The sequence below is a fragment of the Canis aureus genome, chromosome 17, assembly GCF_053574225.1.
Source record: "Canis aureus isolate CA01 chromosome 17, VMU_Caureus_v.1.0, whole genome shotgun sequence".
NCBI lineage: Eukaryota > Metazoa > Chordata > Mammalia > Carnivora > Canidae > Canis > Canis aureus.
In genome coordinates, this window is record NC_135627.1 from 20,595,007 (window position 1) to 20,610,870 (window position 15,864).

The 15,864-nt window shown below is 37.1% G+C and overlaps 1 protein-coding gene across 10 annotated transcripts in view; it reads left to right on the plus strand.

Annotated features, from left to right (window-relative positions):
* Nucleotides 1-15,534, plus strand: part of LOC144287839 (uncharacterized) — a 309,063-nt gene extending 293,529 nt beyond the window's left edge. For all 10 annotated transcript variants that reach the window (XM_077855213.1, XM_077855217.1, XM_077855221.1 and 7 more), the window contains 2 exons: nucleotides 14,609-14,708; nucleotides 15,435-15,534. In XM_077855213.1, coding sequence (XP_077711339.1) covers nucleotides 14,609-14,708; nucleotides 15,435-15,465 — 131 coding nt within the window. In that variant the 3' untranslated portion in view covers nucleotides 15,466-15,534. The remainder of the gene's footprint in view (nucleotides 1-14,608; nucleotides 14,709-15,434) is intronic.
* Nucleotides 15,535-15,864: the final 330 nt, after the last annotated feature.

Genomic DNA, 15,864 nt, shown 5'->3' on the forward strand with positions numbered 1-15,864 from the left:
TTGCAAGAAACCAAAACGGTGCCTGTGTGACTGTGTAACTGATTCAGTGACATAGACAACAGATTCGATTAATCTTAGGAAAAGGCAAAAGAATAAAAAATATTAGATGTGAGACATTAATAGAGATGGCAGATAATAAAGAACCAATAAACCCAAAACTAGTTTTCTTGAGAAGAGTAGAACAAGTAGAGCAAAAGCAATAGTTACATTAGGGAGAAAACTGAGCGGAAGCAAAACCAATGTGTTTGTAGGTGGAAAACAATTGTCACATTCATGGCAAAATATAATTTTTCCAAATTGAGTCTGTAGGGTTTTAAGAAAAGGTATTAGAAACTAAAAATACTATACCTACTCAATAATAAAAGTTTTCTTCGGAGATTTACTGGTTTCTTTATTGGAGGCTACATGCCTTTCATAGCCACAAATTCTGGCATAGAGTGTTCAAAAGTTAAATATAGTATATCTAGGATTCAAGGAAGATGTATAAATTACTATGAATGGTTACAGGCATAGCAAAAAAGAAAATAGTTAATTTCAGATTTTTTAGTTATATCACAATCATTGTATTAGGATATATATTTCATTGATAGACTTTATAAACAGCTAAACATGTAATTCTTATGAATATCATTGCAAAGGGAAATATGGCACCCTTAAAATACTTCCAAACATAAAGTTAAGATCATTTAAATTAAGTTAAAATCAGAATGCATTTTATAGTTTAGTGTACATTTGTGTAATACTGTTTTCCTTTCTGATTTTTGGATACCTTAAGATAATTCATTTATTTTTTTCTATTATTTTCGGTAAGGTTATATGTGACTTACTGAGTCACATAGAATTCAAAGCTCCACTGTTGCCATCTTGCAATTCTTAATAGATTTTGAACAGAGTCCCCTGTGTATTTTTGTGCTCTATGCCTTGTAAATTATGTGGTCTGTGCTGGTGCCACATTTAAGTATTATCTCATTATGTTTCTTTTACTTTCCTTTCTTCTTCCTTCTCTCCATACTTTCTTCCCTTCCTTTTTTAATATGATTATCATAATCACTTGGGGTTAGGATATTTCAAACAACTGGAAAACCATAGCAAAAAAACCAAAACAAAACAAAAAACAAAAAAACCCCATGTAATCCCAATCTGCAAGTGCTAAATGGCCATGTACTCAAATGAAAGGAAGAACACAGATTTTCCCAAGAATGTAGAGGATATTTAAAGAGGATTTAAAGAAGAGAGTCAAGTGTGAAAATTTCTTCAAAAACTGTTGTCAGAAAGTTGTGTGTATCTCTTACCTTCACCATGATGCAAAGAAGCTCTCTGTACCTCAAAGCCAGGGAAGGTGTTAGGAGATGAATGGTAAGTTTGCATTTGTGGCACTTAGATACCACTGATATGGTGTATGAGCCTTATCTGAAATGGCAAAAGGTGAGAGACTGGTTTGAGCAGCTTTGTAACCACAATCAGAGGGGTCTGCAGAGAAGAACATATATTCTGGGTAAGAATATGAGTTTGTCAGTGTGCTTGGTGATTCTGCAAAAGAATCCTACCCACAATTTATCAGTAGTGAGACTACCTAACAAGTCACATCAACTTGTAAAGGCATCAAAGGGTATAGTAGGAAGGATGGATGACTTGGAGGAAAAAGATAATCTTACCAATGCCAGGGGGATCTGAAGAGGTCTCTAGTGGAGAGAGGTCTCTGAGGAATCCACAAAATTGGTACCATTCTTTAGCAGATATTTGAATATCTCTCCAAATGTTTTGAGAGCCAGAGAGAGTGAGAATGAGGCGGCGAGAGGCAGAAGAAGAAGCGGCGTCCCTGCTGAGTAGGGAATCAGACGTGAGATTTGATCCCAGAACTCTAGAATCATTACCTTAGCCCAAGGTAGACATTTAAACAACTGAGCCATCCGGGTGCTCTATTTTTTTCTTATATTTTTTTCTGCAATAATAACCTTTCTTCTATTTCTTTTTTCCTCATGAGTTTAGGAGAGAAGGAACCCTTCGACCCCCCAGTCTCTGGCTTCAAGCTCCCATTCTCATCTCATGTGGAATAAAATAGTAAACTTAACTCTGCAGCACTGAATTCCCAGCAGCAAATGCTAGTTCAGGACCCGGGACAATTCTATTTAGTGCATATGTGGAATGGGGAAAGATTTAATACTTGAATTTCTTGTACAAGAGAGGAAAAAAAAAAAAGAAATAAAAAGACCAGGGCTCAATGAACTTCAGTACTGCCTTAATTGTACTAAAACCATACTATTTTAATAAAAAAGTCTCCTGAGGGATACAATTTAAAGACAAGGCTATGCTTTCTAGACCACAAACATGGCTCCATTTTCAAGGCAGCAGGATCATGGCTCATCTCCCCATCAACTACTCTGTGGTGATGATGACAATCATGATGCATGTAAAATTCAGTGGTTCCATGCTGGCCTGTTTCTCCCTAAAAATAACTCAGTTTATATGTTTCAGTCTATTTCTCAGAATTTCTGTTGTCACCTTTCTATCCATCATCATATTCTCTATTGGTTTTACTCTTCTACTGCCTGTATATGACTCCTGGCCTCTCCTCTGGTGCTGGAGGGTTCTATATTTTTCGAAGGAAAGTGTGCATTTAGTAGTGATTCATGTTGAGCCAGTTTACTAAATCCAAAGAATCAAAGTACAGTGCCGAGTTGCTAAGTCCAATAAATTAGCATCTAAGGGAGCTGATGCCTACATGAAGAGAGTTGAAGCAAGGCTGTTTCTTTCTAGACTGACCCTTCTAGGTAGGATGTTTCAATATGAAGCAAAAAAACCCTATCAAATAACCACTCTTCAGCTTTAATTCTAATACAGTTGCTATCTTTTTAAAAGATGTATTTATTTATTTATTTTAGAGAGAGAGAGCACATGCAACCCGGGTGGGGCAGGGCAAAGAGAGACAGACAGAGACAGAAACTGAGACAAAGAATCTCCAACAAACTTGCTGATGCAGGGCTGAATCCCAGCCTTCCTGATGCAGGGCTGAATCCCAGGTCCTGAGATCATGATCTGAGCCATAATCAGGAGTCAGACCCCTAACAGATTGAGTCACCCAAGTGTCCCTACATACTGCTGTTTTTAAAATCAAGAAATGTTACATATTTTCTTTTTTAAAAAAATTTTATTTATTTATTCATGAGAGACACAGAGAGAGGGGCACAGACATAGGCAGAGGGAGAAGCAGGTTCCCTTCAGGGAGCCTGATGTGGACTCAATCCTGGGTCCCCAGGATCACACCTTGGGCCAAAGGCAGCACTAAACTGCTGAGCCACCCAGGCTGTCCACATATTTTCATCTTCAAAATATATTTCCTTTTTTTTCCTCAAAGGAATTAAGTTGCTAATGTGACATTTGCACCTCTGTAAAGGTGGTTTATCGAAACTAGATAATGTATTTCACTAGAAAGTATTTTGCTACAAATACTCTAGTTAAAATCTTTCTTGGGTATCCCTGGATGACTCAGCAGTTTAGCACCTGCCCTTGGCCCAGGGCGTGATCCTGGAGGCCAGGGATGGAGTCCTTTTTTTTTTTTTTTTTTTAATATTTTATTTATTTATTCATGACACACACAAAAAGAGAGAGAGAGGTAGAGACACAGGCAGAGGGAGAAGCAGGCTCCATACAGGGAGCCCGACATGGGACTCGATTCTGGGTCTCCAGGATCAGGCCCTGGGCCAAAGGCAGTGCTAAACCCCTGAGCCACCGGGGCTGCCCCAGGGATGGGGTCTTACATCGGGTCCTACATCCTGCATGGAGCCTGCTTCTCCCTCTGCCTGTGTCTCTGCCTCTCTCTCTCTCTCTCTCTCATGAATAAATAAATAAAATCTTTAAAAAAAATCTTTCATAAATTCAGTGATTCTCATTTATTGCTGGCTTTGTGGCTGGTAACCCTGTTAATAAAAATTATTCTGACATTTTTGTAGACTGTAAGTCAGACTTCATTAAGGAAGACTAGTACAGTGGGTTTTGTGGCGGTGGCGGGGGTGGGGGTTGAACTCCACCTGTCTTCCCTAGCAAAACCCCATGTAGTAACCTGTACAAAGAACAGCATAGCCACCTTTGTTCTAGGGACACATTAGAGACTTCTCAGATCAGTATCTGAATGCCAGCTCCTCATTACATAACAGCAAACAATCCAGAAGACTATCAGACCTCAATTTAAAAAAAAATAAACAAAGCCATACAATTTAAAGTACCGGAATGCAGGGTTCTTTGATTCTAAAGGAATGAGTCTCCATTCTTTTCAAAGAGAAATTCTTGAATGGATTGGCTTGAGAATCAAAAGTGATCATAATATTATCATTTTATTATTCATTCTTCCCATATCTGCTAGTTCTTAAATTGTTATCATGAGGATAGTCCTTACTGTCCTTTCAGTAGATAATATTTTCTTATACTCCAATTATTACTACTAATCATACTTTATGATTATTACCAATAATAATTACTACTACTGATACATATGGCAGAACCAATTTACCTCCTTTTTGGGAGTCATCTTATATAATTCTTAATAATATGTCAGTGAAATGATCATTATCTCCAAATTTAGATTAGGAAATGGGCTGATTAGAGACACTAAGTAATATAGTCAACCCATGAACAATGCAAGGCTTAAGGGTGCTGACCTCCCACACGGTCAATAATCCACATACAACTTTTGACTCCACAAGAATTTAACTACTAAGAGCCTTTTGACTGAAAGCCTTACCAATAACATAAACAGTTGATCAACACATATTTTGTTTGTTGTGTGTACTACATGCTATACTTAAAATAATATAAGCTGGAGCAAAAAAAAAATAAGAAAATTATAAAGAAGAGAAAGCACATTTACAGTCTTGTATTTATCAAGAAAAAATTGCATGTAATAGAACTGCACAGTTCAAACCTGTGTTCTTCAAGGGTCAACTGTATTTTTTTAAACATTAAAATGTTAGCCCATGATCAAGCCCAGACTTCAACCTATGCTGTTTGAATTTAGAGCTTTTGTTATTTATCAGTATATTCTATTGTTTCTTACACATAAAATTCACACCTTAGAGTTCAGAAATGCTATATTAGTATCAAGTGTAGGACACCTTATCTGGACATTTTATCCTTATACATACTTAAACCAGGTATATTTTACATATCAAAGGAAGAAGAGGGACTCTAACACTAACTGAGTCCCCACTATAGGCACAATCTAGTTATTTTAATACACATCCTCTTGGTTGTTTGTAGTCACAACAAACTTTGGAGTTATGTATAATCTGTTTTTTCATATGAGGAAACCAAGGCACCAACAGGTTAATTGGCCGTTATCTTTTGAAAAGCCTGGGTACTCACCTAAAGGATAACCTTTTATTTAGTAGAAAGATACAATAAATAAGTGAAAAGACAAAAGGAATTTATTTGGAAAAAAAGCTGAGAATCTTATCAAAAATTATCTTCTATTAGATAATCTTAAAATTAGGAAGCTTGACTCCCCCTCTGTTCTCATGATAATGAATATTCTGTTTTTGATATTTCTTACTTATACTTTTTATTACTTTTGAATGCATCCCATTAATAATGATATTTTACTTCCATCTATACCATGGCCATGAAGTGGTTTTTCAGACTTTTAAACTTTATGACACTATCTAGTATGTCAGACGAAAGCAGGTTCCAAAAATCTGGACATGGTTGGAAAAGTGAGGCAAGAGTTTATGTTATTAAATGTAAAATATTAACTATCAGTATTTTATCAATTAACAATATAAATAAATAATTCAATTGTATCTTCAATAAGTAGAGATAGAGTATATATTTTTCAAATCAGAATTACTTTTTATACTAATCACTATTCTCCCAGGTCTTATGTCATATTTCTTATGCATATTTTGACAATAATTGGTCTTATACATTCTTTTTTTCCCCCCAACAACCTCCCTTCCACTACCCCTTGTTCATTTCCCGGAGTTAGGTGACTCCCATGTTTTGTCACCCTCACTGATATTTTCACTCATTTTTTCTCCTTTCCCTTTATTCCCTTTCACTAATTTTTATATTCCCCAAATGAATAAGACCATATAATGTTTGTCCTTCTCCGATTGACTTATTTCACTCAGCATAATACCCTCCAGTTCCATCCACCTTGAAGCAAATGGTGGGTATTTGTTGTTTCTAATGGCTGAGTAATATTCCATTGTATACATAAACCACATCTTCTTTATCCATTCATCTTTCGATGGACACCGAGGCTCCTTCCACAGTTTGGCTATTGTGGGCCATTCCTGCTATAAACATCGAGGTGCAGGTGTCCCCGCGTTTCATTGCATCTGAATCTTTGGGGTAAATCCCCAACAGTGCAATTGCTGGGTCTATGGCAGATCTATTTTTAACTCTTTGAGGAACCTCCACACAGTTTTCCAGAGTGGCTGCACCAGTTCACATTCCCACCAACAGTGTATGAGGGTTCCCTTTTCTCCGCATCCTCTCCAACATTTGTTGTTTCCTGCCTTGTTAATTTGCCCCATTCTCACTGGTGTGAGGTGGTATCTCAATGTGGTTTTGATTTGTATTTCCCTGATGGCAAGTGATGCGGAGCATTTTCTCATGTGCTTCTTGGCCATGTCTAGGTCTTCCTCTTTGAAATTTCTGTTCATGTCTTTTGCCTGTTTCATGATTGGATTGTTTCTTTGGTGTTGAGTTTAAGAAGTTCTTTATAGATCTTGGATACTAGCCCTTTATCTGATACGTCATTTGCAAATATCTTCTCCAATTCTGTAGGTTGTCTTTTAGTTTTGTTGACTGTTTCTTTTGCTAGGCAGAAGTTTTTTTATCTTGATGAGGTCCCAATAATTCATTTTTGCTTTTATTTCTCTTGCCTTCATGAATGTATCTTGCAAGAAGTTGCTGTGGCCAAGTTCAAAAAGGGTGTTGCCTGTGTTCTCCTCTAGGATTTTGATGGAATCTTGTCTCACATTTAGATCTTTCATCCATTTTGAGTTATCTTTGTGTATGGTGCAAGAGAGTGGTCTAGTTTCATTCTTCTGCATGTGGATGTCCAATTTTCCCAGCACCATTTATTGAAGAGACTGTCTTTCTTCCAATGGATAGTCTTTCCTCCTTTATCGAATATTAGTTGACCATAAAGATGAGGGTCCACTTCTGGGTTCTCTATTCTCTTCCATTGATCTATCTGTCTGTTTTAGTGCCAGTACCACACTGTCTTGATGACCACAACTTAGTTACAACCTGAAATCTGGCATTGTGATGCCCCCAGATATGGTTTTCTTTTTTAAAATTCCCCTGGTTATTCGGGGTCTTTTCTGATTCCACACAAATCTTAAAATAATTTGTTCCAACACTCTGAAGAAAGTCCATGGTATTTTGATAGGGATTGCATTCAATTGTGAATTGCTCTGGGTAATATTGACATTTTCACAATATTAATTTTTCCAATCCATGAGCATGGAGTATTTTTCCATCTCTTTTTGTCTTCCTCAATTTCTTTCAGAAGTGTTCTGGAGTTTTTACTGTATAGATCCTTTACCTCTTTGGTTAGGTTTATTCCTAGGTATCTTAGCTTTTGGGTGCAATTGCAAATGGGATTGACTCCAATTTCTCTTTCTTCAGTCTCATTGTTAGTGTATAGAAATGCCACTGACTTCTGGGCATTGATTTTGTATCCTGCCACACTGCCAAATTGCTGTATGAGTTCTAGCAATCTTGGGGTGGAGTCTTTGGGTTTTCTATGTACAGTATCATGTCATCTGCGAAGAGAAAGAGTTTGACTTCTTTGCCAATTTGAATGCCATTTGTTTCTTTTTGTTGTCTGATTGCTGAGGCTAGGACTTTTAGTACTATGTTGAATAGCAGTGGTAGGAGTGGACATCCCTGTCTTGTTCCTGATCTTAGGAGAAAGGCTCCCAGTGTTTTCCCATTGAGAATGATATTTGCTGTGGGCTTTTAGTAGGTGGCTTTTAAGATGCTGAGGAATGTTCGCTCTATCGCTACACTCTGAAGTGTTTTGATCAGGAATGGATACTGTGTTTGTCAAATGCTTTCTCTGCATCTATTGAGAGGGTCATATAATTCTTTTTTTTTCTCTTGCTGATATGATGAATCACATTGATTGCTTTATGGGTGTTGAGCCAGCCTTGCATCCCGGGGATAAAGCCCACTTGGTCATGGTGAATAATCTTCTTACTGTAATGTTGGATCCTATTGGTAGTATCTTGTTGAGAATTTTTGCATCCATGTTCATCAGGGATATTGGTCTGTAATTCTCCTTTTTGGTGGGGTCTTTGTCTGGTGTTGGAATTAAGGTGATGCTGGCCTCATAAAACGAATTTGGAAGTACTCCGTGTCCTTCTATCTTTCCAAACAGCTTTAGGAGAATAGGTATGGTTTCTTCTTTAAACGTTTGATAAAATTCCCCTGGGAAGCCATCTGGCCCTGCACTTTTGTGTCTTGGGAGGTTTTTAATGACTGCTTCAATTTCCTCCCTGGTTATTGGCCTGTTCAGGTTTTCTATTTCTTCCTGTTCCAGTTTTGGTAGTTTGTGGCTTTCCAGGAATGCATCCATTTCTTCTAGGTTTCCTAATTTATTGACATATAGCTGCTCATAATGTGTTTTTAAAATCGTTTGTATTTCCTTGGTATTGGTGGTGATCTCTCCTTTTTCATTCATGATTTTATTAATTAGTGTCTTTTCTCTTTTGTTTTTAATAAGGCTGGCTAATGGTTTATCTATCTTATTAATTCTTTCAAAGAACCAACTCCTGGTTTTGTTGATATGTTCCACGGTTTTTCTGGGTCTATTTCATTGATTCTGCTCGAATCTTTATTAACTCTCTTCTTCTGCTGGGTGTAGGTCTATTTGCTGTTTTCTCTCCAGCTCCTTTAAGTGCAAGGTTAGCTTTTGCATTTGAGTTCTTTCCAGTTTTTGGATAGATGCTTGTATTGCGATGCATTTCCCCCTTAGGACTGCTTTTGCTGCATCCCAAAGATTTTGAACGGTTGTATCTTTATTCTCATTAGTTTCCATGAATCCTTTTAATTCTTTCTTAATTTCCTGGTTGACCCTTTCATCTTTTAGCAGGATGATCCTTAACCTCCACGTGTTTGAAATCCTTCCAAACTTCTTCTTGTGATTTAGTTCTAGTTTCAAAGCATTATGGTTTGAAAATATGTGGGGTACATACTCAATCATTTGGTATTTGTTAGGACCTGATTCTTGACCCAGTATGTGGTCTATTCTGGAGAAAGTTCCATGTGCACTTGAGAAGAATGTATATTCAGTTGCGTTTGGACGTAAAGTTCTGTAGATATCTGTGAAATCCATCTGGCCCAGTGTATCATTTAAAGATCTTGTTTCTTTCAAGATGTGCTTAGAACAAACAAAAAAAAAAAAAAAAAAAAAGATGTGCTTTTTTTTTTTTTTTAGAACATCTGTCGATTGTAGAAAGCGCTATATTCAAGTCACCAAGTATAAGTTTATTATTATTTATGTATGTTTTAACTTTGGTTATTAATTGATTGATATACTTGGCAGCTCCCACATTTGGGGCACAAATATTCATGATTGGTAGGTCTTCTTGTTGCATAGATCCTTTAAGTATGATATAGTGTTCCTCTTCATCTCTTACTACAGTCTTTGGGATAAACTTTAATTTATCTGATATAAGGATGGCTACCCCTGCTTTGTTTTGAGGACCTTTTGAATGGTAAATGGTTCTCCAACCTTTTATTTTCAGGCTGTAGGTGTCCTTACGTCTAAAATGAGTCTCTTGTAGACAGTAAATAGATGGGTCTTGCTTTTTTATCCAGTCTGAAACCCTCCGCCTTTTGATGGAGTCATTAAGCCCATTCACGTTCAGAGTTACTATTGAAAGATATGAATTTAGTGTCATCATGATATCTATTCAGTCCCTGTTTTTTGTGGATTGTTTCCTTGGACTTCCTCTTTCTTTTACAGAGTCCCCCTAATATTTCTTGCAGAGTTGGTTTGGTGGTCACATATTCTTTCAGTTTCTGCCTATCTTGGAAGCTCTTTATCTCTCCTATTCTGATTGAGAGCCTTGCTGGATAAAGTATTCTTGGCTGCATGCTCTTCTCATTTAGGACCCTGAATATATCCTGCCAGCCCTTTCTGGCCTGCCAGGTCTCTGTGGAGAGGTCTGCTGTTACCCTAATATTCCTCCCCATAAAAGTCAGGGATCTTTTGTCTCTTGCTGCTCTAAGGATCTCTTTATCTTTGGAATTTGCAAGCTTCACTATTAAATGTGGAGGTGTTGAGTGGTTTTTATTGATTTTAGGGGTGGATCTCTGTATCTCCTGGATCTGAATGCCTGTTTCCCTTCCCAAGTTAGGGAAGTTCTCAGCTATGATTTGTTCAAATACGCTTTCTGGTCCTCTCTCTCTTTTGCCACCCTCGGGAACCCCAATTAAACGTAGATTTTTCCTTCTGGGGCTGTCATTTATTTCCCTTAACCTATCCTCATGATCTTTTAATTGTTTTTCTCTTTTGTCCTCAACTTTCTTCCCTGCCATCAACTTGTCTTCTATGTCACTCACTGTTTCTTCTACCTCATTAACCCTTGCCATTAGGACCTCCAGTTTGGATTGCATCTCATTTAATTGATTTTTAATTTCTGCCTGATTAGATCTAAATTCTGCAGTCATGAAGTCTCTTGAATCTTTTATGCTTTTTTCTAGAGCCACCAGTAGCTTTATAATTGTGCTTCTGAATAGGCTTTTTGAAGTTGAATTGTAACCCAAATTCTGTAAGTCTGTGGGAGAGAGGACTGTTTCTGATTCTTTGTTTTGTGGTGATTTTTTCCTTCTAGTCATTTTGCCCAGTGCAGAGCCAAAAACAAGTTGTACTGGAAAAAGGAGAAAAAGAAAAAAAGAACCGGGGGGGGGGGGAACAAACATAAGACAAAAACCAAGGGGGAGTATCCTCTGATTCTATATACTGTAAATCTCTCGACTTCCCCTGGAACTTTCCAGAGCTGCTTGGTCAATAACTTGTTTTTCCCCTGTCCTTCCAACTGTTCTTCTGGAAGAGGGGCCTGATTCTCAGGTGATTGCACCTGAGGGAGCTGCCCAGCCCCTGCCAAGTGCACGGCTCAGTGGGAGCTGTTTAGCCTGTGAGGCCCCTGCTCAGTCCCAGGCACAGGGTGATACCAGGGGAACAACAATAGTGGCGACCAGCTCTCCAGCCCTGGAGTCAGCTCCCGCAGTAACTACCACAGCTCTCAGTCCGCAGGGGCCTATATGCTCCAGGGGCGGGGGGCACCGATCTGCACAGCTTGCGGTTGCCCAGTGGCAGGAGCATCCTCACTGTCCTGGGCCCTCTCAGCCTCCACCTGTCCCGGGGGGAGCGCCGGATCCTGGGCTGTGTCACCCTGTGCCCTGGGCTCCAGGGCCTGCACCACTGGGATCGCACTCCTGGGTTGCGCAGCCCCCTCTGCAGGGAGCCACCGCCTGAGCCGCCGGGTCTTATGCATTCTTTTTGTAAGCTTTTCCAAAGCTTTGTTATATAAGGGATGCCTGTACATGTGAAGAATGTATGTATATATGTCTATGGCTTTGCCTTTCTAGACCTGCTAAATTATTGTTGGACCATAGTGAATAATGATACTTAAGGAGAAAACTTAAATCCACCATAATCAATATTTCCTTTCCTTGGGTACTATATCAATTCTTCTAGATTCTTCTTCATTTTTTAACTTATCACTAGAGACTTCTCTTTCATTCCTCTCATAATCTCTTGTTTCCTCAGGAAAGTATTATTTGATAGTTAAGTATCAAAATATGCATATTTACAAATTACAGCAAACCAGTGATTGCCATATTGGATTTCTAAACATAAAATATGGTACTAAATGTCAAAAAAATGACAGGGCAAGCATGAATCTTTATTTTTATTTCATAACTTGAAGTTTTTTTTTTATTTTTTAAGATTTACTTAGTCATTCATTCAGAGAGAGAGGCAGAGACACAGGCAGAGGGAGAAGCAGGCCCATACAGGGGCCTGAGGCAGGACTCGATCCCCGCTCTCCAGGATCACACCCCAGGCTGCAGGGGGCACTAAATCGCTGCGCCACGGGGGCCATGGCATAATTGAAGTTTTATAAAATTTACCTTCCTGTGCATATACTATGACTCCACAGTATGTTTAATAACTACCAATGTCCAAGAAGCCTAGAGTAGAGGATAGGGAAAAAAAAGTTATTATTATTTCACTCCTCAAGTAATAAGGGGAAGGTACAGTGTTAAGCAATATTACTTAGTAGGCTTAGGCTCATGAGAAATGAAGATGAAAGTAAAGCATTGTATTTTGTTAAGACTAGGACAGAATCAATAATTTCCTTTTAATGTATACATTTCTATCTGTTTGGGTCCTGGTGTGTAGTTAATTAACTAACAAAAATATTTAGCTTAACTGTTAAGAAACTGCAATTTGTTCAAAGGTCACTAGTAGTGAAAGAAAAATCATTGATTTATGTGTCCCCTCCCCCTTTCAATAATTAAGACCGGCTTCACATATTGTCCTAATGATGAGTTATATGTAATTAAACAGATAATTGGTGTAACTTTCCTGATGGCTATGAAAGCTCTGTCTTATCAAGGTACACTATGTAGTAATTAGGACTATGAGAAATTTAAATGACTTAAATAAAATTATTTCCTTCCCATATGGAATAGCAGAGTAGCTTTCTCCATTATCCTTTTTTTAAATATTTTATTTATTTATTCATGAGAGACAGAGAGAGAGGCAGAAGTAGAGACACAGTCAGGGGGGAATCAAGCCCCTTGCAGGGCCCGATGTGGGACTCGATCCCGGGACTCCAGGATCATGCCCTGGGCCAAAAGTGGGCGCTAAACCACTGAGCCACACTGGCGTCCCTTCCTCCACTATCCTTAAGTTCCATCCCTAGAATTCCTTCAAGTTCCAAGATGGCTGTTCCAACTCCAAATTCCCTTCTGTACATTCCAAATAGCAAGAGGAAGTAGGAGGAGAAAATAACATACTTTCCTTTTAATGGCAACAATTGGAAGTTGTACCCACCACTCTTGTTAATATTCCATTTCCCAGGGTCACACTAAGCTTTAACAGTGTCTAGAATGAGATAATCACTGTGTATTACCAAGTTCCCAACTAACATTGGCTCTTCTAATTCTTTAGAAAAATGTAGGACAGAATTGAATTGATTCATCCTACCTCTACCACAAAACTAAACTGGTCAATGAATACTAGTAAATAAAGTTGATACTAGAACTGTAGTTAATGCTGATTTATAGATTACATTGTTCTAATCCTAAAGCTATAACAGCCATCCGTTTGTTTTATACTCTAGCTGTAAGATATTTTCTAGATGTATGATTAATTGTGCTGCAAGGCAAAAAAGGCTTGCTTAAAAATTATTGGTTACATCAGTAAACTAGAATATTATATCCAACAATCTTGACATTTTTGTTTAGAATTTTATGTCAATAATGAATATTTTTAAGGCCACGAATATTATTAGAGTTAACATTTTGGAAATGTGTAAATCATTTGGAAACTGTGTAAATATGTATTTTTTCAAGTGACATGTCACCAACAACTAAATCTCCTGAGAAGATCATTGTAATGTATTTTAACACCTTAAAATGAATACACAAATCAATACAATTACCATTCAGATGGACTAATAAAAAAGAATGTAATGATTCATCATACTTTCCTACCACATTTTCTGGCTTATCTGTAGTTATTCTTTATTTTACCATGCATTATGAGTCAAAATGACTAATGCAAACAGATGTAACGAATGGCAGCTTAATGCACAAGCATGGAAAATTAAAGATGCAGAATCTGGTCTAATCATTTAGTATAAGGATTAACCTCAAAATAAAAATAAGCTTGTTTCTACATATTAATGGATTTAGAAAATACATTATTTTTTTTTATAAGTTTTCTCTACCTCATTAAAACAGTAATTTATTTTTATCACATCATTTTCTGATATAAAGACATGAGAAAAAATAATGGAAAATAGGGAAAAACTTAACACCTTAGTTTTTTCAAATACGTTAACTATGCATAAAACTAATCTCTTTATAATACTATATTAAATGTATAAATATTAAAAATATATAATTAATCCCAATCTCTATGTGCTAAATTACACCTGGATGTCATCACTAAGACACTTTACTTCTGGTTGCAGTATGGTATAATTTCTGTGGTAATCCTGCCTGAGAGATATTTTTATATTTTGGACATCATTACAAATTCAAGGAACCTGTAGATTAGTCCTGCTGCTAGTATGGACTTTGCTTGGGGGATAAGTATTAGGTCCCATATACTTAATGATTGACAGTCTGTGGTGGATACTCAACACAATCTCTCCGCTCCTTTTTCTCTTCACACATAGTCCCATTTACAGTTGTGTTTGACCATGCTAGGAGATCTGAACTGAGAGAATGTAGGACATGCTGTATGAAGTATCCAGGCCAATCCAATGTAGGACATGCAGTATGAAGTATCCAGGCCAATCCAATGAATCCAATCCAAGGAGGCTGTGCCTCCTCCACATTTTCTCTTCCTTTCTTCCAGAAGATGAATCTGAGGACAAGGTAATAGTGGTTGATAGAATCATAAAATGGAAAGAGCCTCAGGATTTAATCCCCTCCCCTCCATGGAGAAGATCTACCAGGTACACAGTTTGACAGAATTATCGGTGGAGTGCAAATGTATTTCACAAAGCTTCGTGTTTATGCTACTTAAATCTATTTGTTATTGCAGCCTATTGTACTCTACCAAATATACAGCCAATTGTATTCTCCATAAGCTTAAGTTTTTTTTTTTACCTCGTTCTCTTTTTGAATAGTCCAAATGCGTTTTCTTCACTCCAAATGTGTTTTTATGAGATTAGAGATGACATGGTTAGAACAAAGTAAAAATAAACTATTTCTAGCATAAAAAATATACAATGTAAAATGTAGAATTAAGTAATAACTATTTATCTTTCAACTACTTGCATTAACATAGGAACATAAAATGTTTATGGTTTTATATTTTCCTACATGTTTGAGACATTTAAAAGTCTGACAATTTTTTAAATATAAAATAAAATAGTACTATAGCAAGTGTTTTGTCTTGCTGATTATTTAATTATGTCTGGAATAAAATATCTAAGAAATCTAAAAAATGTGGCTTTTATTTTTTAGTCAAGACCATTCTTGTGAGAAAATTCTTCAGAATTTGTTTTCAATACAAGATTCCTAGAAATTAATTTTATGAATACAGAATAAGTGTTCTTTGCTTGAAGTTTCTTATTTATCTTTTGTCATTATGGATAGATATTTTATAGAAAATATTTTTGTGTGAAAATTATCCTTTCGTGCATAATATTCTATTAGGTTCTGTCTTTTGCCACCAGGTTGAACACCAATCTGAGTCACATTTGTTAGTATGCAATAGCCGCTACCTATCTGTTGAAAGGGACTTTACTGCACACACTTCAAGGATAAAGATCATTGGTAAGTGGGAATGCATTTCATAATCTAATGGTGGACTCACTTTTCCTGATAGACTTCAGAACTCTTTTTAATTCTTTGAATACTCCATGTTTATGTATCTGACAATTTGCACTTAATTTTCCCCAGCCTAGAATGCCTAGAATGACATCAGGACCATGATCACCTGGTAAACTACATGAGGCTCTAACATAACTTCATCTGAAAATATTTTCAAAGCATTAACTGAGTGGATCCTCCATTTTCTCTGCTCCCATAGCTCCTGTAATACTTGGTGCATTGTAGTTACTTAGATTTCCAGCTAAAATCTGGAATCTTTGAGAGAAGAACTGT